The sequence below is a fragment of the Larimichthys crocea genome, chromosome I (genome assembly GCF_000972845.2).
Source record: "Larimichthys crocea isolate SSNF chromosome I, L_crocea_2.0, whole genome shotgun sequence".
Lineage (NCBI taxonomy): Eukaryota > Metazoa > Chordata > Actinopteri > Sciaenidae > Larimichthys > Larimichthys crocea.
Genome location: NC_040011.1, coordinates 12,464,788 through 12,491,429, shown reverse-complemented (window position 1 = coordinate 12,491,429; position 26,642 = coordinate 12,464,788). Strand labels below are relative to the sequence as shown.

The window sequence follows — 26,642 nt, the reverse complement described above, 5'->3', positions numbered from 1 at the left end:
CCCTCTGAATATGCGATTGTGCAGAAGTTCAGCACAAAAACACGTCGATGTTTACTCTCAGTGTTTGGAGGGTTCACACTTTTCTTTTCTTAATTATTTTTTAAATTATCTTTATTTCTGACAGAGACAGCTGAAGAGTGACAGGAAAGGACAGAACCACAGCAGGTCGGACTCGAACCCTTTGGGCCTCCGTAGCAAGGACGGAGACCCTGCAACATGGGGCACCAACCGAGCCGAACGCCGGCACCGGGTTCACACTTTTCTTTTCTTTTCTTTTCTTAATTATTGTTTTGGGCCTTTTCAAGCTTTATTTCTGACAGAGACAGCTGAAGAGTGACAGGGAACGAGACACGCAGGAAAAAACCACAGCAGGTCGGACTCGAACCCTTTGGGCCTCCGCTGCAAGGACAGAGACCCTGCAACATGGGGCACCCTACAACATGGGGCACCAACCGAGCCGAACGCCACCCCGGGTTCACACTTTTCTTTTCTTAATTATTGTTTTGGGCCTTTTCAAGCTTTATTTCTGACAGAGACAGCTGAAGAGTGACAGGGAACGACACACGCAAGTCGGACTCGAACCCTCTGGGCCTCCGTAGCAAGGACGGAGACCCTGCAACATGGGGCACCAAACCAGCCGAACGGCTGGTTTGGTGCCCCATGTTGCAGGTTGTGACTTTTCACGTCACACTTGTGCACGGTGCATATTCGAAACGTAACTGTTCAGCTGCACAACTGAACATGAATGCAACATACATACACCATATATTTTATATAATAATAAATTTTAAAAAGAAAATAAAAAAAAAAAGAAAACCTGCTCAACAAATCCGCCTACATCTTTCGACCTCTCCACCAACACCAGCATGCTTCCTGTAGAAAGTTGAGGTGCATATATATTTAAATTGATAAATTAATTAACATATAAACACAAACACAGACTTGTTGGCTGCTCTCTGCACGCCTTTCTTACAATGTCACACAGGGCTTGCTGCAGCACCACCACCACCAGTAGTAGTAGCAGCAGTAGTCTGGCAAAGGGGCGACATCCACCCTGAAGAAAGAAAATGCACCAACTTTCTGTCTTGATTTAATCCGAACCTCATGTAGATCCTGCACACACACACACACACACACACACACACACACACACACACAGGGTGAACTTTGCACGGCAGGAGGAGGAAGAGGAGGTTCAGCCTTTTAATGGTGGACTCCAACATTCCTGCTCAATGTGTGTGTGGAGCAAAAAAAGAAGAAGAGGAACATGACGAGACAGGCAAACACAGGCGGCCACCTCCTCCACCTCCTCCACCTCCTCCTCCTCCTGCACCTCCTCCTCCTCTCCGGTGCTGCTAACCGTGTGCATCCCGGTTAGCCTTTTTTTTTTTTTAAAGCCGCCTTCACGTGCATGTGTGTGTGTGTGTGTGTGTGTGTGTGTGTGTGTGTGTGCACGCTGCAGGGCCCCGGCGCCGCCATACACCGACCACACAGACACATTAAACAACACGTATAGCACCATGCCCCGTAGCACCGAGCGGAAAGAGACATGCGAAAAACGAGGAGGAGGAGGAGGAGGAGGAGGAAGGGGCACACACACACACACACACACACACACTCACACACACACTCACACACAAACCGGGACCGTAAAAGCGGCCGTAGACCCGCCGAGGACGGAGCACAAAGAGAGGGCAAGTGTCGCCGGACGCACTGACCTGTTCGGGAGCAGCACGGTCCGCGGGATACTGGGCTGGATCCGAGTTAAATCCACTATCGGTAAAACAAAGAGGCGAAAATGACCGAGCGGCCGCGGAACAGGCCGAAACTGAGCTCACTGGAGCAGGGCTGCGCATGCGCAGAGCGCGGCCGGAGCAGGAGGAGGAGGAGGAGGAGGAGGAGGTGGGAGATTAAAAAAAAAAAAAAAAAGGAGGAGAGGGGGTGGGGAGAGAGAGAGCAGATAATTTTTCAAATTGATCCACTGAGTGTGTCATTCATTATTAATTTTTTTTTTTTTTTAAACTGAAAAACACATGCCACAAATAATAAACCTCCCCGCCCCCTCCGCCCTGTCCAAACAGGTCCATAAATTAAACATCCATTTCAAGTGTAGCCCGCCAAAGTAAACTCACACCGGGAGGGAGGAGTGCATTAAACAAATCAATAAACAAGAAACCACCAAAGTTATTACAATCAAACTCCCTGCGACTTTTTCTGACATAATCCCCAATGTGTAACTTTTAATATATAATCATAATAATGTATAATCATAATAATATATAGTATAATCACAATAATGTATAATCATAATAATATATAGTATAATCTAGTAAATGACAGTATAATCATAATAATATAGTATAATCAATAGTAATATATAGTATAATCATAATAATGTATAGTTAATTATAGTAATATAATAGTATAAATCTAGTAATATATAGTATAATCATAAGATGTATAGTATAATAATAGTAGATATATAATATCATAGTAATATATAAGTAATATAATCATAATAATGTATAGTAATATATAAGTATAATATATAAGTATAATCATAGTAATATATGTATAAATCAATAATATGTATAGTAATAATTATAGTAATATATATTCTAATCGGCGTACCTCTCATCGTATACTCAAACAATCTCTCGTCTCGTAATCCTACCCTCTGGTGAAGAATAATAACTGTATACTCACGAAATCATATATAGTATACTCCTACTCGAATCTAGTCTAATCATGTCATTTGTCTCACTCATACTCCTGTATCGTATCCTTATCGTAGTATATAGTACATCGGAGTCATAGCTCGTATCCCCTCCTCACCCATATCTAAGATATAACTCTCCTCCCCTCTAGTAATCTCCTCATCATGTCTCAATCATAATACATATATCGTCTACTCCTCAGAGATATCCCCATAAGCATCCTCATAGAACTAGATATATAGATTAATATCTCTATAGTATATCTATCCTTTCCTTAGTCCCCGTTTAATTCCCCTTATTCACCTATTTATATGCTGGGTTATTGGCCTATATGTGTTTATGATTGATAAAAAAAAACATTCAGGCATGATGGAATAATTTATAAATAATATATTACTAGATGATTTTGGTCCACCGTCGCTTTTGTCGTCATATTAATGCTTGCAGTGTACCTCAGTCTTGTTCTTTTTAATTCCCACAAATTATTTTGGTGACATAAATTGACGGACCCCCTGCAGTACCTCTGCGGGCCCCCTAGGTGTCACGGACCACAGGTTGAAGACCCCTGATATATATAGTATCATCACAAGAAGTGCGTATGGCTTTACGGCACTACGTCACACATCTAGAGTTTCCCGACGGACAGTGAAATAAACTGCTGCCGACTGTAGCTGCTGTTAGCTCAGTTTGTTAGCCGGGCTGCGAGTTCTGTGAGCTTAGAGAGCCAGAAAAGTTTTTAGTGTTTGTGCCACAAGCGTTTTGGACCACCGGGAAGAAGAAGAGGAGGTTTTCAGAGGCTGACGAGGCATGGAGCCGGTGTCGTGCCAGAACAGGAGCTGGGCAAGTGAGCAATGTAACCGGGCTCGGCAGCCTCTATGAACATAATGACAGAGGAGTTGTTCTACTTGTTTGATGTTTGGCTGATTTTTATTTAAAAAACTGAAGTGAACATTCTTCTTATTGGCCGATTCTGTATTTTTTTCAGCTCATTACGCCGATTCTGATTCATTTAATGTTGCTCTGTGAAATGGTGCCACAGCTTTTTAAACCCATAAATATCTCAACTTCACACATTTCTCAGAAGCATTTGTCAGCGGTGGATGAAGCATCCACCAATGGAGCGGTTTCTCTTTGTGGTTGATACAGACAGTAATGGATCCCTCACAGTTCAGGGTCAGGAAAAGAATTAAACCTGATTATGTTTAAGTATAAGCCTCGGGGTGGTTTAGGTATAAAATTGAAGGTGGTTGGGGTTAGCTGAAGATTCGGTGTGGTTATGGTTAGGGGTTAGAGTGCTGGGTGGGATTTTGGTCTCTGCCCTGAACTGTGGTTGAAGTGTTGTCATGAAATATGGCGCTCTGCACGCTCATAACTGGAAATAATGCCGGTGAAACAAAGAGTAGACACAAAATATCAGTTTATAGCCCAACCGCAGGCCGACATCTGCCGACATCTGCCGACCCTCCCGTCTATGGTTCAGCACCACACTGTTTTTTTTCTACAGGACGTACAGTAATGAAAACCTTCCAGATGTGGATGTGGTCAAGATGAAAAACTTTTAGCCAAAATTCATCACCACGGCTTCATAAAATATTTCCCTCCTGTGTTTTGTCCATCATATTGTACATTTATCTGACATCTTTAGTCACAAGTTATTAAAAAAATAAGGTTTGTGTACACAAAACATATGAATAGCTTAAATAATATTATGCCTTATTATATATTTAACTACTTAAGTACAGGTGGAACCGGGTCCTGCTTCTTAAATGTGATAATTTGCTATTTTATCTTTTTAATAATGTCGATGTTTGAACCAAACAAACACTGTGAAGGTGTCACTTTGGTCACTGGGTAACTGTGACGGCATCTCCCACTATTTTCTTTATTTTTATAAAGCCAAACAATCAATTAATAACAAAATGATCCATCCAGAATGAAAATAATCAGTAGCTGCAGTCCAAATAAAACTTCTCCACCTCTACCAACTACAACAAAATCCTGTTTTTACATCAATGCATGAGTAACAATAATCTAATTTAATAATATGTAATAGAATAACAGTCACGGGCTGTATTACATGAGATAAGAGAACTGATGAGTCAGGTGATGGCGCAACAGAGCTAAAGTCAAATCAAAGCTGAGTGATTGTATCGGGGGGAGGCGTGGGCCCCTTCCTGCTCCTAATATCTTTTATTGAATGTAGAAATCAATTAAGTATTTCTTAATGGTTTCCTGATACTTAGATAACATGCAGGACTTTAACCAGTCCTGACTGCGTTGGAGAGTTGATAGGAAGGTTTCTTAATGACGCTTATTTTTTTAATTACATAAAGAGAAATGACATAATTCTTATGATTTTGATGCCTTTAAGGCCAAAACTGTAAACATACAGACCCAGAACACACAAAGGGGAATCATATACAAGAGACAAAATAAATGAAAGCAGACACTTTGATTCAGATTATTTGACTTTCACTTTCTTTTCTAATGAACTTGATTAAGAAGCAAAACAAAGGGTTAAACAGGGAAGGAGGAGGGAGCTGTGCACAGCTGGTCAGAGAAGTTTAAGAAGTGAAGATGTCACACTCTGTTCATATTTCCAAACACAAGAAAGCAAACTCACCAGCAGGAGGAGGACAGTGTTCTGATTAAATACATTAAAACACAAGAACTTTTTTTGTTATGAAGTCCAAGAAGAAACACACTAGATCATAATATCCATAATTCAGTATGCCCTAATGTTCAGCGGACTTTGTCCTGGACAGACTTTATGACACTAATACACATTAGATTTAAGAGTTAAGTTTGTTTTGATTAAAATACTCTTAGTGTCCATGTGTCACAGCACATTACTCACTTTAATATAAAGCTTTAGTAAGTGTTTTCATTTATTTAATCTTAACCCATTATAGCTCTCGGTTTGATGTGAAAACATAAGCAGCCTTTATAAATATGACCCTGGAAGTCTGGATGTCCAGACTGAGACTACAGATGGAAACTAGTGTTTCATATTAATATGCACGCTTCCTGTCAGACAAACTAAACAAGCTGGTGAAGACGGTGAAGGTTTAGATCTCTTACAGGATTGGAAGGGACGTCACAAAGTCGTGAGTTTGTGTCTCCAAACAGCTGAAGCTGAACTTCTGCTGCAGAACTGTGAAATAATAATAATAATAACTGTGATGAATCACAACAATGCTGCCACATCATTATGCAAAGGATAATGCAGTGTGTGGCACTTCCCTCCACAGACACAGAGGTTTCCTCTCGGCTACAAACTGCTTGACAAAAACAAAAAAAACGAGAGAAATCAGCAGACAGAATAAAAGTAGAATGGATACAGCAGAGAGACAAGTGAGTGTGAATTACTAAAATAAAACACAAGACCGATTCAAGAGGAAACTATTCTGAAAAAGCTTCAGTTCAAACGAGCATTTTTGCAATTTTTGTACCCTCAAGTTTCAGAGTGTAATCCCACTGTGGTAAATATGGACAGCCGCACACGAGTAACACAAGACCCAGCAGCAGCTGATATCACTGACTAGTCCAGCAGCAGTCAGCCCAGCTCGGCGTCTGTCTTTCAGCCTTTTATTTCACCAACCACTAAAAGTCAGTCCCACATGTCCGACGGCTTCTCGCTCGCTCACTCCCGGATAGAGAAATGTTCCTCATGTTCAGGTCCGCAGTGATAATTTAGTTATACATTACAATTATTATATTTGAAGCAGCAGTGTCAACGACTCAAATCAAACAAAGAAAGCTATAATTCAACAATATTATTTGATGGCTGTGCGCTGGCTCTGGCCCCTGACTCCCAGGTCCCTCATCTACCACAAAACTTCTGAGGGACCTGGGAGTCAGGGGCCAGAGCCAGCGCACAGCCATCAAAGCCGCGTCAGAGGCAGCTGAAAGAAGCAGCCAGTGGCTCTGGCTGAAGAGGAACGACCCCAGCTGGGCCCCCAAGTAATGTGTGCGAGGAGGTATGCAGTCAACCTATGCCTGACTCAGGGAACCGGACGTCCCCGTCATGCACAGTCCCCTGAGGTGTCTGCCACTTCACAACAAGGCGACTCTCGTGGTTATTCGGGCTTGGGACGCAAGCTCAGGACTGATCATCCTGCAGCTGGAGAGGGTGTATAGTGTGAAAGGCCGAAACACCCCATGACCCAGTGGAACACTACTGATGATGCGTACCCGTAAATTCATTCCTCCTTTAAGTCTACCACCCACCATTCAGTGACCACCAATTGCACGTGCTCGCACAAGATTTGTAGCATCTCATTCTGTGTTTTCTGGAATCTTATTTTCAGTGCAACTCTGGACTTTGGAGAGCGACATACAGTAATAAATTAGAAAAAAAATACATTTAAATCAAATCAAAGTAAATTTGACATTCAACTCAGAATTATAAATAGAAAGTACTTACGTAGAGTAAAGTAAGTACTGTAGAAACACTGTCACGGGTCAAAATGTAATCTCTATGCTGCTGCAGACAGGACAGAGAATGGTTGTTGCATTGCCCGCTTGCACAGCTCCTGTTCTGGCACGACACCGGCTCCACTCCCCGTCCCCATGTAAGGCAGTTTACTTCACTGTCCATCAGGAAACTCTGTAAATCACAGAACTGGAGTTAATGCAGCATCAAAATAAAGATTTAAACGAGCAGCTGGTGTGCCTGATCATCTCGCTTGTGTTTTGTAGTCCATGTCTGTTGTTTTAACGACAGAGTGGTTGATCTCCTCTGTAGAGGATCTTTGTTACAGTACAATGGCACTCCTGGTGGATGACCTGATTCATGAAGGCGTGTTCACGGACTTATTTCACTTCCCCGGCCGGTCGGTCCATTTATGAGACACGATGAGTTTATAACGCAGCCAAAGAAAACACGGAGGATTTACACAGAGAACATAAACTCTGCGATGACAGCCGATCAGTGTTAACAACAAACCAACACTCATGGATTCTGATGACGAGGCCGGCTCCGAGGTTCCGACAGTTTCAGCCACAGTTTCGGGTCCACCGAACCCAGAACTGAAGAAACTTCTGGTGTTCAAGGTGTACAAGAGGAGGTGGTTTGTTCTGCTGGTGTTCTGCCTGATCAACTGCTCCAACGCCACGGTGAGTTCAAGCTCACCTGACAGGTGTGACACCTGTGCACGGTGCAGCCACTATGACCTGTTTAAGAACAATAAGAGTTATTATGAGCGGATGGCAGACATGCATTCATCTGTAATCACAGGGATTAAAGGCATGAAACTATGGACATATGGATACTTGTAGATAAAAGATCAGTCACTTTGAAGTACTAAAACAATTTTCAGGTGATTATACACTAACAAAACACATAGTTATGAATATTATATTCCATTTCTACCACATTATTCCCCTAAATCTGACACCTCTGACCTTTAACCGCTTTATATACTGCAGGGAGGCTCAGTCAATAGTTATATTATATTATATATAGTATAACAACATGATTTATTTGTTGATTTATATTATTTTGTATCAGTTATGTGAATCTGCAAAGTAACTAGTAGCTATAGACGGATGCTGTGTAGTAAAAAGTGCAATATTTGTAGAAGTATAAAGTACAAATACTACAGAACTGTACTTAAAGCAACTGTACACTGTAAAACTACAACTTTGTTAACAGCCAAACATCAAGCAAGGTCAACAACACAAGACACAGCAGACAACTAATGTTACTTCTTGGACTCAGAGTTAGGACTCGGATGCAGAGCTCAACAGAAGGCTTTATTATTAAGAACACCAAAATAAAGGGAATGAACAGAAAGCGCCTCGAACAGGAGGAATGGCTGTCAGAAAGTACTCAACAAAATCCTAACGTCTCAGAGGAGGGAAAAACCACAAACTGGGAAGGAGTCCAAACTCTAACTAACTATTATCTAACTATTACTATGAAAATGAAATGGCAAAAGGCCAACACAAAACTGTCGAAGGAAACAACGAGATAATACTGGTGGGTCTAGACGAATGACAAGACAACACTGGCACAGGACAAAGGGAGACGCAGACTATGTGAACACATGGAGGTAAATGGACACAATCAGGAGGAATCAGGGAAGACAATGAGACCTGCAGGTGACCTGAAACAAGAGGAGAGTCCATTTCCAAAATAAAACGGGAAGTCACAAGACAAACATGGAGACAGGACAAGAACAAACGTTGACATACCAGTGTGACAACTTCTACAGCAAGAAGCAAGAAACTTTTTGTCCACAGAGGCAGCTGAGCATGAATACATTGCTCGCTCGTTCAGCTCCTGTTCTGGCACGACACTGGAGCTTATTCTGCATGCAGTGCTACCAAAACGTTAACAAATACAGGCGCCTGCTGTCGCACGTTTGAGTTTTTGTGAGATTTTGTCTCCTGGTGGTTTTAATTTTCTGTAGTCATCTTGCTTCTTAAATATAGATCTCCTATATACAAGACTTTAAAATACAAAGCTGAGCTTTAAATGACAGAAGAGGTAATTATGACTGTGGTGGGGGTGGGAAATGACCCCTACATGCTGTCTCAGCCTCATTAATATTCATATCATGGAGTCGCACCTTTATCTCTTTATACACCGACCTGTGTTGTCACATTTAAAGAAATAGAAGCTGCAGCTTTAATTATTTTCTTTAAATATCTGTCAGCAGATGTGTTCGTGAGCAGTGTGGGTGGATGACATGTGGCGCTCCCCCTTTTATATTTGGTGGAACTTGATATAATTCCCCTGGGGCGGGTGTTGTCATTGTAAACCAGAGTGTGCCTGGAGGCAAGTGTGTGTGTGTGTGTGAGCCCCTCCTTCACCTATGAGCAGCTCCCATAGGACTCGTCCTCTCTATGGGAGCTATTGTTTCCTCGGGGCTGGTGTTCCCACTCACAAAGGACAGCTCAGCTGGCCGGGAGTCATTCATGATGGGGCGAATAACAGCTGATAAGCCAGTTAGGCATCAATCTGTCTGACATTAGCAGCCTTGGTTTGATTTCAGGGGGTGATTTTTCCCAAAAACCTGCGGCGGGTTGCTGATTGTAAATGAATTCTGAGATCCTGACATTGTAGGTTTAGTGTTGAACCACAGAAAGTGTCTTTGTCATGTGGAAATGACTTCTGAAACTGCGTGCAGAACAAGAAACGCTAAATTTGTCACTTGAAAGAGAAACAACAGTTAAGGTACTTCCTGAATCAAAACCTCAAAACTTTTACCAACAAACTGAGTCTGAGTGCGGAAAGCCTGAATGTGAAGCAGTGTTTTATTTGAGCACGTGTATTCCATGGTTTACATGAGCTGATTTTATTTATTATAAAACAAACCCATCTTTATAGAACTCAACGTGAGAAACGCGTTAATGAAGTGTGGATAATAAATAAAACCCAAGAACTGTTCACCAACAAAGAGGAGCCCAAACTGGCTCAACCGATAGTGATGAGTGTTTAATTAGTGAAAATCACTAATAACGAATCTATATGTTGTATATTTAAATGAACACAAAGTTTCCCCCCGCCATCTCTGGCAGCCCAAAACACGACTGTAGACAGTGGACAGAAATAAAACCTAATTTTAGAAAATCAACCCTAAAATCTAAATTATGCATTAATCTGACGAGCAAAAAAATCAAATTTTTATATGGATATGAATTGATATGATAGATGTCACACAGGCTGAGATTTCTGTCATTTTATATTGACAAAAAGGTTTGGCTTAAGGAGACAGCGACAGTCATCGTGTGTGTGTTTCCTTCCATCGTTGTAAACTGTGTGAATTGTTTTTGAGGCGTCTGCATGCAGCATTTCAGTTTCAGCACAACGAGAAAATCTGTGCTGGTGCTGCCTCCGTGGTACATTCACACTTTGTGCATCTATTATAAAGAATGTGTTGCACCTAAATCACATTTCAGTGTTCTGGAGATTTATGGTTGGAGCGTTGTAACCTGAGCGTTGGCTCGCTCCCTTCACGTGCACGAAACAAATCAGATTATTTTGGAAAAAAATCAGATTATGGCGATAATTTGGAGAATGAAAGGATTTCCACAGCCTCTATAGAGAGAGAGAGAGAGAGAGAGGTGTGGATGTGAACAAATATTTCCATGAGTGAAGTTGTAGCATGAGCCGTCGTACCTTCTGTGAGAGCAGAACAGGATATAGAAACTGTTTCTTTCTCACATGAGCTGAGCGAGTCTCACCATTTCCTCCTTTTTTTTTTAAAGGGTTAGAGTCACATGACGAGGAAATCTGAGCCAAAATAATCCAACATAACTGGAATGACTTGTATAGACCATGCAAAGCCCGATCGGACCAGAAGGAGCAGACCTTCATCTTATTTGACCTCATGTTTGAATGAATCTCTTCATGTGTCCTCACAGATATGGCTGACCTTTGCACCAGTAGCCAATCAGTCTGCCCAGCACTTAAAGGTCGGTCTGGAGGAAATCAACTGGTTGTCACTGGTCTACATGGTGGTGGCCATACCGCTCAGCTTTGGGACCACGTGGATGCTGGACACCTTTGGGCTCCGGATCACGGTACGAAGAGTTCGGTACCTCACTGTTCTGTTTCTGTATTCAGTAAACAATAAGATTTAGTTAGTTTTTTTATGACAACAACACAAAACTAACCAAGTTATTTTAGAAGAAACTCTCCACGTATCATCTCAAAGATGATCTGTTTTCTACAATCATACAAACATGGGGCAATGATTAATATATATATTTGCCAGCTCATTGCTGATATAAATATGGATGCGTTCATTGAAATCTGTCAGGAAGAACTCCAGACTGATGGAGAGGTCGTGTCAGATTGTTGATGATGGCGAGGACAGAGTGAATATGTTCGAGCATATTTTCTAACGTTCACCTTCCTGCCATCTCGACTTTGCAGCTGATCCTGGGCTCTTGGCTGAACATGTTCGGAGCCATGGTGCGTTTCTGCGTGGTGCTGCCCTCCGAGAAAATTGAAGTCCTGTATCCCGTGGTGATGCTGGGCCAGACCCTCGGTGCCCTGGCTCAACCCCTCATCATTTTCGCCCCCACAAAGCTGGCAGCTCTCTGGTTCCCGGACCACCAGCGTGCCACGGCCAACATGATCGCCTCGATGTGTGAGTGATTCACTGTTTTTTGTTTTTTACGGCTCTAATACAGGAAGCGAAGGCTTTAATCATATGTAATATCACCTTAGAACAAGATGTGTGGATAAACTGAGGTTATTATCAGCTTTATTCAAACCAGCAGGCACACGTTTGATGAGCAGACCTTATAAATGCTGCTAAATCTGTCTAATCTGCTGGTGCAGAGCCCGTGTGTGCACGTTAAACTCTCCAGAAACTATTTAAAATCCCGTGTGTGCACGTTAAACTCTCCAGAAACTATTTAAAATTTGAAGATTAGTGAAGATGGTGCAATGAAAACTACCAAACTTTTTACTTTTTGTGGCACGTCCATCAACAGAAGTTGAGAATTTCGTTAAAGTTGGTCTAAACTTCAGTAGAAATCCACCCAACACCACGTGAACTTTAAACTTTAGATAAAATAACATGTTTATTATCATATTTAGTGTCGTAACTGATGCTGCATGTTACGTCGGCCCAGTGTTTTTGTTCTCTGTGTAACAAAGTGAAGGAGGAACCGGATCAGTTTCAACACGTGCAGGCGAGCTCTGAACATTTGTGCATGTCAGCAAAGCTTTAACGCCGTGCAGCGTAAACACAGCGTAGCACGGCTGCACTGATTCCAACACAGTGAGTCACGCTTCTTCTTCTTCTCTCCCCTCGTCAGCCAATCCTCTGGGCATCCTGCTCGCTAACCTCATCTCCCCCATGGTGGCGAAAACATCTGGGCAAATTCCAGCGCTGGTGAGTTGACTCACTGTAACCTGGAACACTTTGAAACAAGCAGACCAGCAAGCAGAGGGAACAGTGTTTGAAAAGTTCATTATTTTTGATCTTTTGGTTTTATAGGACGGTGCCTGTAAAGTGTGAACTGCTGCTGGTCTGTTCTTTCTCTGTCGGTGGAGTTGGTAGAAACCAAATAAAAAGGAAGCAGAGTAAATACTGAAGACAAACACACGACGCAGAATGAATGCTAATGTTGCTGAAGGATGTGTGAACAGGTTAACAAGCTGCAGAAACAACTCCACAACTATAAAAACATATATATGATGATTTCAGAACAATGACTTGATGCAGCTTTAACACTGAACATGTCAAACTTCTGATGAATCAAAGCTGTGAGTAACTTCACATCCTGACAATGATCCGTCTCCTGATACATTTTCTGTCAATTAAGTCAATTAATATGTTTTTTTAATGGTTCCATTCCTCATTTTTAATAATCTATATCTTTTATCTCGTGAGACGTGTGCAACATTTTACAAATCTGTCTCATTTTCTGTTGACTGTAGTTCATTATTTTGTCTTTAGTGGAACTTTGTACTGTTTGGTTGGCTGTGAATTATTAATATTTAAGTTGATGGTGCACGCTGAGTTTAAAACGAGCACTCCGGCTTTCTCTAATCGTATTATTGGTGACTAGAAATTGCCCTCACACTCTAAATAGCTGTGTGTGGTTGTTTGTCTCTGATGTACCCCGCCTCCTTCACCTTCAGCCTCCTGCAACCCTGATGAGGAGACAGAAAACAGATGGATGTGTAGCCTCTTTGTGATAAATCTCATCTTATATATTTGTATAAAAAGACATATTCCTTTACCTCAAACTTCCTTCAGCATCTGGAGTTTGTTTCGAGCGCTCGACTGCGGCTCTTATCCACGGACATGATTCTTCTGTGGGAGGTAAAAGAGGCTGATAGATCAATAATTTAGCTCCATGCAGGATTACCATGTTGCAAAATTCATGAAAAAATGATGCCGTGTTCTCCCGTCAATGATTTTATGATTCAAATCCAGCCCGTGTGTGACTGATGGTGCAGCTTCTCTCCGTGGTGCAACTAGTTTTATTTTGAGCTTGAATGCTGAACACATAAATCAGAACTCTGTAATAATTTATATTATAATTAGACTCACACACAGCTGGTGCAACAGGCCGCCGGTGTCCTGGGTGACTTAACAGAGAGCTGCGACGTTCACACGCTGATCCAGAGAAAAACATCTGTCGGCCGACAATCAGAAAGTTTCCACAGGGCACCTGCTAATGATGATAAATGGTCTTTGATCTGAGGTGCTAACATCCATTCATCATCACATTACGCGTGTTTCTTCTTCTCTCCTCCTCCAGCTGATTGTCTACGCCGTCCCGGCGTGCATCACCTGTTTCCTAGCAACAGTGGGGATACGGAGCAGCTGCCCCCCCACGCCGCCGTCAGCCAGCGCCGAGTTTTCCAACTCGGAGCCGTTTGTACAGGGACTGAAACTGGTGAGGACACGAGAGGGTGGAGGGCAGACGGCGACATAACGCAGGCGTCGGTTTTAAAACACAGATTAGTGTGAAGGAGGGCTGATGTAAAGCCACCACACAAGCTCTAAACACGCCTACATCCATCCATCATCACCAGCACGCTCGTGTTGAACTGATTCTTCAGTTTATTGGATCATGAGTGATTTTTTTTTTATCAGTAGTTTCAGTTTCAAATGTGAATATTTGTTGGTTTTCTTCGTCTTCTATCATAACTCCCGTGCAAAATCATCATGTCATAGCTTCAACATTTCACTAATGTTTCCGTTCGTGCACCCACATTCCTAAACGCTCTCATACAGACACGTTACCTCCTCCAATGAGCGGCGCCTGGCTCTGCCACCCGTACGCTCTTTTCTCGTCTGTCGCACCTTGATTGTTTCAATGTAATAACATTTACCGGTCCAGAGAAACCGAAGGAGCACGGACGCTCTTTCCAGAAGCTCCACAGTCTCCTCTGCTGCTCTCTTGTGTCTTTTTCATGCGCTCCCACTAATCCGTAACGTTGTTTTTTTATCACTTTACGTCTCTCTGAATCTTTTTTGTCTGCAGTTACTGAAAAACAAGAACTACCTCGTCCTGCTGGTGTGCTTCGGCGCAGGCATCGCAGTCTTCACCTGCTTCTCCACGCTGCTGGAGCAGATCTTGTGTGTGAACGGATACACCAACGTGAGTACACGTGCAGGATGAGATGAATAAGATTTGTGTGTCAGTAAACTGTATAAGTGGGAAAACTGGATGGATCCATAAATAAATTGACTTTTAAAGTGGATAAATATTGATACAGACGTTGCAAAATAAAGAAAATAAGCCGTGATACTGAAATCTCGTCTCTGCAGGACTTCGCCGGCCTCTGTGGCGGTCTGTTCATCGCGTTCGGTATCGTGGGTGCCGGAGCTCTGGGTCTCTACGTGGACAAGACCAAGAAGTTCAACGAATCCGTGAAGATCAACATGTGCTTCAGCACTCTGGCGTGCATTGCATTCGCTGTGGTGAGAGACGTGAACCTTTCAAATCTTACTTTTGATAACTCTGAACATTTGGAGCCTGATCTGCTGACGTGAGATGCTGCCTGCAGGCAGCCGATTTATTTCTTTTTAAGTGCACGTCTGCACGAAAGTTGATGAGGTGAACAAACAAAAGGAACAGTCACGCTGTTTGCACATCAAACACCGTGACTGTTCCTGCAAAGCTGGCTGCTGTTTATCATCGCGCTTTGACAGTTGACTCGTTTTACTGCGACGCAAACAGAATAAAATCAGTATGAGGACACCGCCAACATGAAGACAACTCTCTATGGTCACAGCATGAAGTGTTAAAGAGTCTGACAGCTGCTGGAATGAAGAGACTCCTTCTTACGTGGTGGGAGTAGCAGTCTGTTGCTGAAGGAGTCTTTTTCTCAGTCCTGCACACTGCAGAGGAACTCGGTCTCCTCAGTAGGTGGAGACACCCAGGTATCTGTGCACTCCAATCCCTGGATGTTGTGTGGTGTGACCGGTGTGGTCTGAGGCGTCCTCCTCCAGAAATCGATCACCATCTTCTTCGTCTTGCTGCCGTTGATGTGAACTCCTGCTCATTTCCTTCTAACACATGCCCAGCGATGGCTGTATCATCAGAGAGGTTTAGGAGGTGACAGCTGTCTGAAGGGACACAGTCATGCAGCCTCTGTTGGTCCTCTGCTTAATGGATTTCGGTTCCCAGTGCTTTGTTCAGCTCGTTGATGTATCATATCTTTTGTATGACCTGCTCTCCTCCTCTCAGGTGTCTCAGCTGCGGGATCAGAACGTCGCCGTGGCCGCCGTCTGCTCTCTCTTTGGCTTTTTCGGTTTCGCCATCTACCCGGTGGCCATGGAGCTGTCCGTGGAGTGTTCGTACCCCGTCGGAGAAGCCACGTCAGCCGGACTCATCTTCATATCGGGGTACGACGGATTATCATTGAATGAACTGAACAGGATCATTTCTAATGATTTGTACCCAGATGTTGCTGATAGACTCGTGTTGACGTGACTTTGTGATCTTTCACAGACAGGTTCAGTCGGTTCTCTACATAATCGTCCTCCAGGCTCTCACCAGGCGGCTCGCAGACTCGCCGACGTCGACCTGTGGGAGTGCAGTCCTGAGCTGGAGGGGTAAGTTACATGAATGTGTCTGCAGTGTACTGACCTCGACTTAAAGGTCTCAGGGCGTTAAAGTACAAAACATTTAAGAAAAACACAATGTTTAACTCTCACTTGTAGTAATTGTGACACAACTATGGTCATTTCAAGGCCTAGAGGATGGAGAAATATTTATGTTTCCAGACTTTCTAAGAGTGTTTTTCATGGCGAAAAGTCTGGAAACTCCCACTAAACACACATAAATCTGTTTATTCTGGACCTTTTGTCGCCCTCAGTGCCCATGCTGGTGATGGCAGGACTGAGCACTCTGTTCACGTGCTGCTTCGTCGTCTTCTTCCACACGCGGTACAGACGACTGGAGACGGGGACGAACAAAGAGAGCAACGGGTCGATACCCACCGAGCACGCCCCGAGCGTGCAGGGGTGAAGCTGCTGAGACAGACAGAGACAGAGACAGAGACAGACTGTGTTCTTTTTAAACCAAGACATTCCTGTTTTATTCTTTTCTACGACATCGGGGCATTTCGTGTAGCATCGTTCCAATATTTCAACACCTTGAAATATTTCTGATTTTTACACAAAGAAATGTGTAGGGAGGAAATCTGTTACTTAACAAGTCACTGGTCTGTTAGCTGGGAACTGATCGTGTTTCTTTTCTGCTTCATAACTTTGAAACATAACTCACACATTCCACGTTGTGTGTCCACGCCAAATTGTGAATCGACTCTTTAAAGGTCTCGAAGCTGTTTCCTCTGTGCAGAGAAGAACCGAAGAATGTTCCTGACGACAAAACCTGATGTTTACCGTCGATGTTTCAGATCCCTGAAACGTTTTCAGCCGTCAGACAGTGGAGAAACGTTCTCAACGTATTCTGCCTCATGAAGGCAGAGAGCTTTAACGCAGCAGATGGACGAATGGAAAGCCTTCACTGAACATGATGCCTTGTTTTTTTTTACTGATTACTTACAGCAAAAATATCATTGACATCATTCCGTAGTAAATTCAGCTGTGGCTGTCTCTGGGTATTTCTCTGAAATGATTTATTCAGTTTGTTTGAAACAAACGTCGTCACATCTGGTTCTGATTAAATCTATAGTTAGCACAGTTTGGAGTCTCGTCCTGTTGTACTGAAACCACTATCAAAGGTTTTACTACTGTGTCAATAAATACCAAAAATAAGAGCGTTTAAATGCTTATTCATGTTTTAATTTTGTAAAAATGATTCCAGGTTTATAAAAGTTCAGTACTGGTGCTGACTGTGCAGTCAGAATAAAGTGTAGTGTCTGATGCAAACTAAGCTTCTGTACAAAGGAAAGACATTTGGAGCTGAACGCCAAATTTAAATTAATCTTTTTGTAATAATTATATTTCACATGATTAAATATACGTTTTATTAGTAAAGACCAATCACTGTTATTTGGTATTTTCCAAAGACTCCGAGCTGTTTGGACGTGAATGAATCAAACTGACGATGGAGGACGTGTCTGACTTCCCCTCCACTCTTTTTACATTTGATCACCTGACGCACACATGTTAGTTTCTTTCTGAATGCCAGGACTGCAGTAATGTCACCTCAAGTGTTTTAATGTCTTATGATGTCAAACGTTAATAAAATACTACGACAAATATTCAGCGTCTTCTCCCAGAGTCCGATTCTTGTCATTTAGACCATCATGAACGTTTAGTGTCAGCAGCTGTGTTACGACAGAAGGAAAAATACAAGTGTAACATCAAACATTAACGATGGTCCAGACATTTAAACACCATATTTAGTGTTTAAATTAAATGCAGACCCGTGCGTCTCCAGGTGCAAATGTTTCAAAGTAAAACATCTGCTGTGACACAGCGTCCAATAATAATTACATTTTGTTCAAGTAGAGAGAAACTTCAATGAACCATGTAAAGATTTAACTGTATAAAGACAAACATGGGCCTGACTGACAAAAGAACAAATGTCACTTATAATTTTAATTAATATTTTGTCAGTTATGAAGAAAAAAAGGACAAAATATCTGCTGCTGAAAGAAATCTGAAGCTTAAACTTTAGACCCTGAGTTTGAGGTTTTTGCAGCATGTTACAGATTAAAGATTTTAAAACAGAAACCTAATTTAAAGCTGAAAGTTTAGATTTTTTAAGAAGCCAGTTTCTTGAAACGTGCTGTTCTGGGGTTATCTGGATTCCTGCGTGTACGCGAGCTGAAGAAAACGACATGACACAGACGAGCAGGCGGATAAAGAGTTTTTAATTCTTTCCCAATTCCACATAAAACAAATATAAAAAAGTAGAGCGCTCGACCTGAAACCTCCTCTCTCTCTCTCTTCTCTCTCTCTTTCTCTGTCGTGTGTGATCGTTTCTCCGTCTGGACTCAGACAGTTCATACGAGTTTTAAAAAGACCCATTCATAAGAACACGAGCAGGACGTAAAAATAAACAAACTGAAAAAAAAAAAGGAAACACTACGGCAAATCAATGTCAGGATTCCTGTTTGAATTCCTACTCTGAAAGTCGTCCTCAGTCACAAACTAACACTTCGAATGGCACCAAACACAAAACAAAGGGATAAAAAAAAAAAAAAAACGGTAATGAGATTCTTGATGCAAGAGCTGGTAGTTTCTAATGTGTCGGTTTAGCACAGGTACTGTGTGAACACAGGTACACATTTCATCTCAACCAATTATGCGTGTCTGTCAGTCAGTGTGTGTGTGTGTGTGTGTCTCAGAGCTGGAGGGCACAGAACTGCTGGTAGACGGCCAGGATGTGCGGGTCGAGCTCGGCGGTGAACAGCAGGTTCTCCAGGGTTCCCATGTACTGCTGGATGGTCACATGGTGCTGCAGAGCGAGGTCACGGTTAGAACACACACACACACACACACGTCTGACATGTACTGCTGCGGTCTATGTGTGTGTGTGTGTGTGTGTGAATATTTACCATGAGGAAGATCTGCTGCAGCCGCTCGATGCAGTTTTTGTACCAGGGCGTGCTGATGTCGACGCTGCCCGTCTCGCAGCGGACCAGGTGCTCCGTCAACAACATGATGAAACGCTGCGGGAGGAAGAAACACGACTTTAATCTGTAATAATGACTCCAGCTTAGAGCAGAAATTAGAAAGTTCAACTCTTCAAACAAGTTTCTGTCCACGTGCAGCAGAGTGACAGTTTCCACTGCACTGTCACATTCTTTAGATCAACAAACTTTTCCACCTCAGCCGAGAGCAGAAATGTTTTTGTTTTTGTGCAGTATTCTTTAGATTTCCACTCTTTAAACACAGACTGAATACAGAAGCAGGTGGATGGAAACTCGATTGATATGGAGTTCCTGCAGCTTCGAGTGCAGTCTGTTAAATTCATGACCTCAATTCAAAACAGCGTGTTTTATTTTGTAGCTGACAGGAAATGACTGACGGGCAGGAGATAACTGGCTCAAAAAACGACTTCATTTATGATTATTATTTTTATGTTGTGTGTTTTTTTTTCAGCTTGACAAACGTTTGACTTCAACCAGCTCCGGCCGAGCGCAGTGAAAAGACTCTTAACGGGCGTGTGGACTGATGGACGTGGAGTTGTTTTGACAGCAGCTGAGGGACGTCCGCTCTTCAACGTCACCTGTAAGATCTGCTCGACTGCTCTGAGAAACTGGGCCAGAAACATCTTCACGTCTCTGCACTCGTCTGAGATTTCAGATTCTTGGCGCTGACAGCTTTCAGTACCTGGAAGATGACGAGGAAGAGGTTCTTCTGCTCGCTCTGAGCCGACTCCACCTTCTCCTGTAGCCTCTCGATCTGCTCCTCCAGCTGACCCTCCTCGTCCTCGCTGGCCTTGTCCATGTCCTCGTCGTCGCCGCTGTCCCTCTGATGGTGAAACATACAAACGTGAATTTACTCTTTACTTTCACCAGCTGAATTCTGTATCAGGTGATGTGATGTGTTTACCCTCTTATGCTGCTGTTTCTCCAGTTTGTCCTTGGCCTCCTCCAACTCCTGCTGGATCTTCTGGACATGTTTGTCCATCTTTCGGATGGTCGAGTGCAGAATTTCCCAAACGAAAAGTCTAGACGAGAACGAGAGACGTGTCTGTGATAAAACTTTCACATCTGTGCTGGCAAACACTGAAAAACTTTCTAAATGTGCCGAGATCCGACCTGGTGAACTCGTGAGCCATGTCCTGAGAGAAGAGCCAGTTGGCGACAGCAGCGCAGTCCACGATCTGCGTCCGAATCATTTTGTCCACCAACACTGAGATCATCTAGAACGCAGCAAAGACTCGTTACTGTCACCTCCACCTGTTTGTCAGGTCTGAAGGTTTTTCTGTCGGTTGTGTTTCGGTCGTACCTGTGGGTGATTCCTCCACGCTTCATAAACCACCTTGAGGATGTGAAGCTTGCCCTCGTCGCTTTCTGTCAAGTTCTTCAGAATCTCGTGGAACCTGGAGGAATGAGACGCAGGTGAGGCGAGGAGGTCTGAACACATTCAGTATAAAACTGGACTTTATTTTTTTATTTCAAGTATATCTTAGTTTGTTCTTTCGATGCATTTCATACTTCTGAGTGATTTCTTGTCCACCTTGTGTTCTGCGAGTTTCCCCAGTGTGGGATCAATAAAGTCATCTTATCTTAAACAAACAAACTACTGTGCACCAAAGGTCCTGACACACATGTGACACACATATGTTTAACACACTTAGAACTGATTTTATTGACATCTGATCAGTTCTAACTGTTTTTCAGGCTCTGAAGTTCTGGACTATAAACCAGGAACTATTTTTAATTTTGTTTTATGGGAGAGACATATTTGTAAAATTGTAAAAAGAAAAACAACATGAAGACAAAACATTTTTTTGTTCATGGTGCTTGAACTTACTTGCCAAGGGCGCTGAAGGAGTGGCTGAAGGATTTGGCAGCCAGGTGGAGCAGAGTCTGCAGGAACACGTCGATCTTCAGAGGGTTGAAGCTCTCGCCCTCGTCTGGAAGAAAAGAAACGAGGTCAGGAGAGTGAAAACAAGAGTCAAAGAAGTCGCAGCACTTTTCCCCTCTTAGAATCGACGACCAGAAAAACTCGAACAAAGAAATGTAAGTGAAACACACCGTCATCGTCTTCCTGGTTGGGGTTGGGCACTTCTTTGAGGATGGTCAGGATCTCTTCGTTGGACGCTCGGTTCTTGATGGCGTTCCCGACGGTGATGGACATGCTGTGACCCGGTAACGAAGCTGTGAGGCGGGAGAGACGTTTGTTAAGAGTTTGCGTCTGAACTTATGAGCTGGTCACAGAAAGAGGATTAATTAGTTACGTGGCTCAGCAGATGAAGATAAACAGATGCTTACATGAGCTCTCGTCTTCGTATTTGTAGACAAAGATGGGCTCAGCTGGGATGAGCGCTGAGAAGGTTGGAGGGACGATGTCCACTATCCGCTGATGGTACGAAAGTCTGCAGAGAAAACAGACATTTTAGCTCAAAGCGAAGCGCTGATAAAACACGAGGAACACGTGTGTGAAGAACACTCAAATACCTCATGCACTTCTCCAGAACCTCTTTCACAAACTTGGGCTTGGGCTTGTCTATATCCACGGCCAAGCAGTCAGACCTTCACAGGAGGACACGTGATCATCAGGTTGTTCTATTTGAAACATAATAAACGCTGCTATGAAAGCTCTCTGTCACTCACCAGTCATCCCAGCTCCATCTGAACTGGAAGTTGCTCAAATGGTGAGAAAACCAGTTGATTAGTCTGGAAACAGAAAAGAAGAGCGTGAACTCGGTCATGTTGTTTTTTTTTTTTTATCCGACTCGTCCAGTAAAAATTCACATGCAGTTTGATTACCTGTCTATGCAGGTGGTGTTCATGGTGTCCAGTCTCATGTAGAGCATCTCTGTGGCTTGAGCCAACTAACAGACAGCTGTTAAGGAAAAGTCTCTTTTCGAGTTTGTTCTCATCGTTTAAAACACCAACATGTTTAACTGACTGTGTGTTCTCGAATATATATGAAGGTAAACTCTGTCAAAGCTTTCAAAGATGGTACTTGTTTTTGCAGCTGTGCCACTGTAACTCTGACCCGAACAGCTGAAACACGGTTAAACACAGTGAAGCAGCTACGGTGAAGCAGGATACGACTTGTGGCAAAGATCCTGGCTGCAGTTTGCAGAGTTCGATGAGCAACGTGGTGTACATGACGTCGATGTGAGGCGGACAGGGCAGCTGGAAAAGTTCTCCAAAGATCACCTGAAACAAACAAACGGATAAATATTTTAAACTAGTCTTCGATGTTTCTCTCATTTCTCAGCAGGTGGTTCGTTTCGTTCACCTCCACGATGTGATAGTTGAGTGGAATCTTGTTCTTCCCTGGATAGCTGAGTAACTGGGCAGCACTGAAAGGTAAAATCAGAGACGTTTAAACGTTTGAGTCTGTGTTTAAACATCCAGACACTGAAACATGACCGAGTTTGTCACGCACCATGTTTTCCTCTCTTTCCAGTGAGTCCTGATGATACAGTGCAGGTTTTCTTCTATGACAAATCTCTCCACAGAATGGCTGCCGGGCATAACGGGACCCTGAGGACAAAAGTTTGTGTTTGTAGTAACATTTACGACGACAGAGGGCATAGCAGCACAACGTCGATGTGTGACGTACCTCTGGGGCGTCGGTGTAGTCGAACATGCGGAAGACGACCCGGGGCATGGGGTACTGGGCGTCGGGCATGTGGCCCGGTGGGGTGAAGGGAGGCAGGTTGTGTTGCAGGGCCTCGCACAGCACGCTGTCGAAGGCGATGTATGGACGAAGGATGTGGCGCTCCTGCCAGCGGTCTTTCTTTAGCTTCTGGATCTGGGCCCAGAGGCAGTCCAGGTACTGAGTGAAGGACAGGGAGAGAGGAAGATTTAACGGCATCCCGAGAGACTGAACAACACTGCAGGCTTCTGGAAAGGCTGGGATGGTCAGAGGAGAGACCCACAGACTGAACCGTACAGATGATGATCTTGGGAAACAACAGTTATTATCATTTTTATTTTACCTCCTCTTGTGGGTGGGGCTTCTCTGCTGTCCACACCTGCAGCATGGGAACGTGCGTCTTTACTCGGCCCCTAGAAATGACAAAGGTTTGACATTAAGGAAGAGCTGACGGAGTCTACGAGTGAGACGAGAGCGGAGACTGATGAGGAGGGGTCTCACTTGAGATAGCCTTCGATCTGGCTGAGAAGTCGGTCCATCTCGACGTCCTTCTTCTCGTAAAGCTCCTTACCGACCCACGGCAGACAGGCCAGCACGACGTACACAAACCAGTCCGACCGCACCTGAGGACACAAACAAGACCTCATAAATTTATTTATTTTTAAATCTTGTACACCTCACTTCGACCTCAGCATGAGCCAGGACGGCAGAAGATGTTCACCCCGTTTCAAAGTCAAACTTTTACTCATTCTTTAATCTTTAGAGACTTCAGGAGGTCTTAAAGTGATGAAGACCGCTTCAACATATTTAGTATCAGCGCCCTTTTTTCCACCATCAGTCACTCCTCATCAGCTGTCTACCAACCTGTGGCACGTCTTCCTCTTGAGTTACACTGATGAAGTTTTCGAACATGGCCACCATCGACGGCGCGGCGATCACATGACAGTTGACCAAGTCTGACAGAAAACGCACCTGCGAGAAGAAGACGACCGCGTTAAAAGAAAACACACAAACGATCAACAGTGTCAGGTGTTACACGATGTTATCTCACCAGGTGAACTGCTTCATTGTACAAGTTGTTTTTCAGCGTCTCCTTCAGCTGTCTGATCATCGCCTCCACAAACTCGCCCCCGAAGTTGTAGTTCCTGGCGTTCAGGAGGCCGACTAAGGTCGTGTACACGCTCAGCTTCTCGGGTAGGAGCCGGGCGCTGTCGACGAATGACGACTCAGTGAGAAATTACCACGCAAGATTATTTCAACAGGGACAGACTGAGGACTGGTGTGAACTTACACAGAACATAAGATGCGCAGGATTTTGTTTTTGTAGTTGGGGAGATCGGCCTCCAACACGCCCGCGAGGCCCTCCAGGTTGCTCTCCAGAGAGGACGTACTCTGTCGGGACAAACGTTTGGGATAAGCACACAATACTGTTTTTTTGTACTGAGGCGACGCAGTGGATCAGAGTGAGATCGGACAGAACGTGATGTAAATATACCTTCTCCCCCACGCGACAGATCAGTGACTCCAGGCGGTCTTCGATTTCAATGGGCTCCGATGTTCTCCTCCTTTTGTGGGCCTGACCTCCTGCACGAGTGACAGAGCGATCACAGAGTGAGTGGAGTGAGAAACATTAGCTGAAAGGATAACTCAGGGTCACCGAAGACGGGAGAATCCACCTGAAAACAGACTCAACACGAGCAGTGAGTGCACAGCCAGATTTCATTTCTTTTATTTTGAACTCGCCTGTCCTTAAAAAGGGAGCACGTCCCCACGTTTACATAGAAAAACTACCTCATCAAGTAGTATTATTTATCATGAGTCAGCGTTTTGGAGCTCACACTAAGCACTAAAAGTCAGTCAGCCTCAGGTGCATTGATTTTAGACTGTTAATCAGTTAGTATGTATTGCAATCTCCTCACATCACCCTGGCAACATTTGAAAGGCCCTGTCAACAGCCAGGATTTCAACTTTATTTATTTATATAGCACCTTTCATACAGAATTGTAGCTTCACAGAGCAGAGCAAAAACAGAAGTTGACAAAAACTAACAGTTGTTAAGGTAAGAGAGCAGTTGCATGAAAAACTAGAGATTAGAAGAAAAGTAAAAAGCATAAAACTACAACAACGAAACAAATAAGAAGGAAAATTAAGACCTACAGGGTACAAAGCAGAATTTGTCTTTGTCAGTACTCATTACAGTAATCGAGTCTTGAAGTGATAAAAGCGTGAGTTAGTTTTTCTGTGTCGGCCTTGTTGATGAATGATCTGACTCTGGTGATATTTCTAAAGGTGATGGAATATTATTTTTTTTATATGAGCCTCAAAGTTGAGGTCGGAGTCGAGGGTCACTCCCAAGTTTTTGACCTGATCTTTTGTCCTTTAGGGCCAGGGACTGAAAATGCTGAAAGATCAGGTGAATATTATTATTTCTGTCTTTTCCTGATTAAAGTTGTAGAAAGTTATTTCCCAATTTGTCTGGGCTACTGTAGAAACACCATGTAAGAGGACCTGCTCCCAATGTTGATAGAAAAAGCTCATTTTTAATTAACAAAAACATAAATATTCTTATTTTAAAGGTTATTAAACATGCATGTCTGACACTGGACCTTTTTACCCTCCAAATGTCTGCAAGTGCAACACTTTATTAGCAGATTACGCAAACTTTAAAACTAAACTACCTCGTCAAAGATGTCGTGTGTGTATATTGTAGTATTATTTACCATGAGTCAGCGTTTTTGGAGCTCAGGTGCTCATTGATTTTAGACTGTTAACGAGTTAGTATGTATTGCAATCTCCTCACATCACCCTGGCAACATTTGAGGCCCTGCTGTCAAGAGTCAGGATTTAATTTGTCTGTTCTGGGTTTACTGTAGAAACACTGTTTCAATACAGCGGCCTCTGGAAGACAAAAAAAATCATTTTTAATGAACAAAAACATAAATATTCTTATTTTAAAGCTGATTAAACATGCATAAAAACATAGCTGAATGAATATTAGATCACATGTAACACTTTATTAGCAGATTACAGCTTTAAACTGAATAAAGGGGATAAGGGAGACATTTGTTTTGATCCATAACTTTAATTTAATCATTAATTAATTAGATTTTAGCTCTTTTTAAGGTGGATTTACTCTTTAAATGCTGATATTTTAGCTCCTTTTAAGGTGGATTTACTCTTTAAATGCTGATTAACGCTGAAACTTTAAACCACTCTGACGCTAATAGATCATAATTAACTCTAACCTGTTAGTATATTTGATAATAAATCTCATTTTATTGAGTAATTAGTGTAATTAACACCGCTCGGTTACCGCCCCCCCCCCCCCTTATGGCCGCTAACAGCAGCTAGCGGTAAAACGCGTTACCGGTTAAATTCTCGGTTTGTTCAATAAATCCCGCTTTTAAAAAAATAAATATTAAAACACAAACACGTACACATGTCCGTGTTTCACACTCTGACATGAATTAAACCACCTCCCGGTGAATTAATCACATTTATCCACATTTATCCAGATTAACACAGCGCTAACGGTTCACGAGCTAACCGCCGCTCGTGCAGCCGTTACCGTTTGAAATTCAAACTCTAACGGCCGTTACCGTCATTCTCGTCGCTGTGGCGTCTCCTCGACATGTTCCCCTCGCCGTGAATGTAGCGTAACTTCGACAGAAACGTGACTTTAAGCGGTTAAAGTCGAGCTGAACGAGCTCCTGGATCATTCAAGCCTGGCCGCCGC

General features: G+C 43.1%; 3 protein-coding genes across 5 annotated transcripts in view; 1 reads left to right on the top strand and 2 right to left on the bottom strand.

The window, feature by feature from the left end:
• pcgf3 (polycomb group ring finger 3) overlaps positions 1-1,887 on the bottom strand; it is a 53,013-nt gene extending 51,126 nt beyond the window's left edge. Inside the window, exon 1 of the mRNA XM_027285543.1 lies at positions 1,719-1,887. The gene's annotated coding sequence lies outside the window, so the exon portion shown is untranslated. The remainder of the gene's footprint in view (positions 1-1,718) is intronic.
• ncbp1 (nuclear cap binding protein subunit 1) lies at positions 1,420-26,642 on the bottom strand. 3 transcript variants are annotated; one of them, XM_027285534.1, is made up of 24 exons: positions 26,506-26,642; positions 24,402-24,490; positions 24,198-24,298; positions 23,958-24,114; positions 23,771-23,878; positions 23,408-23,529; positions 23,250-23,319; positions 22,871-23,086; positions 22,694-22,791; positions 22,544-22,607; positions 22,351-22,461; positions 22,063-22,127; positions 21,907-21,969; positions 21,751-21,825; positions 21,565-21,668; positions 21,328-21,450; positions 21,104-21,206; positions 20,576-20,669; positions 20,386-20,489; positions 20,177-20,294; positions 19,955-20,095; positions 19,177-19,290; positions 18,942-19,076; positions 1,420-1,437 (listed from the first exon to the last, which is right to left on the bottom strand). In XM_027285534.1, the coding sequence occupies exons 1-23, from the start codon at positions 26,537-26,539 to the stop codon at positions 18,963-18,965; spliced, it is 2,388 nt and encodes a 795-aa protein (XP_027141335.1). In that variant the 5' UTR covers positions 26,540-26,642; the 3' UTR covers positions 1,420-1,437; positions 18,942-18,962. The 3 variants fall into 3 exon arrangements, with proteins under 3 accessions (XP_027141335.1, XP_027141334.1, XP_010752713.1); XM_027285533.1 differs by lacking the exon at positions 1,420-1,437 and adding an exon at positions 9,507-9,522 and having other exon boundaries at positions 18,943-19,076; XM_010754411.3 differs by lacking the exon at positions 1,420-1,437 and having other exon boundaries at positions 18,590-19,076.
• Positions 7,497-17,867, top strand: slc49a3 (solute carrier family 49 member 3). The gene is made up of 10 exons (XM_027285538.1): positions 7,497-7,835; positions 11,091-11,249; positions 11,605-11,821; positions 12,498-12,574; positions 13,953-14,090; positions 14,682-14,798; positions 14,969-15,121; positions 15,891-16,048; positions 16,155-16,258; positions 16,522-17,867. Exons 1-10 carry the CDS (start codon positions 7,674-7,676, stop codon positions 16,671-16,673), a joined length of 1,437 nt encoding a protein of 478 aa, XP_027141339.1. The 5' UTR covers positions 7,497-7,673; the 3' UTR covers positions 16,674-17,867.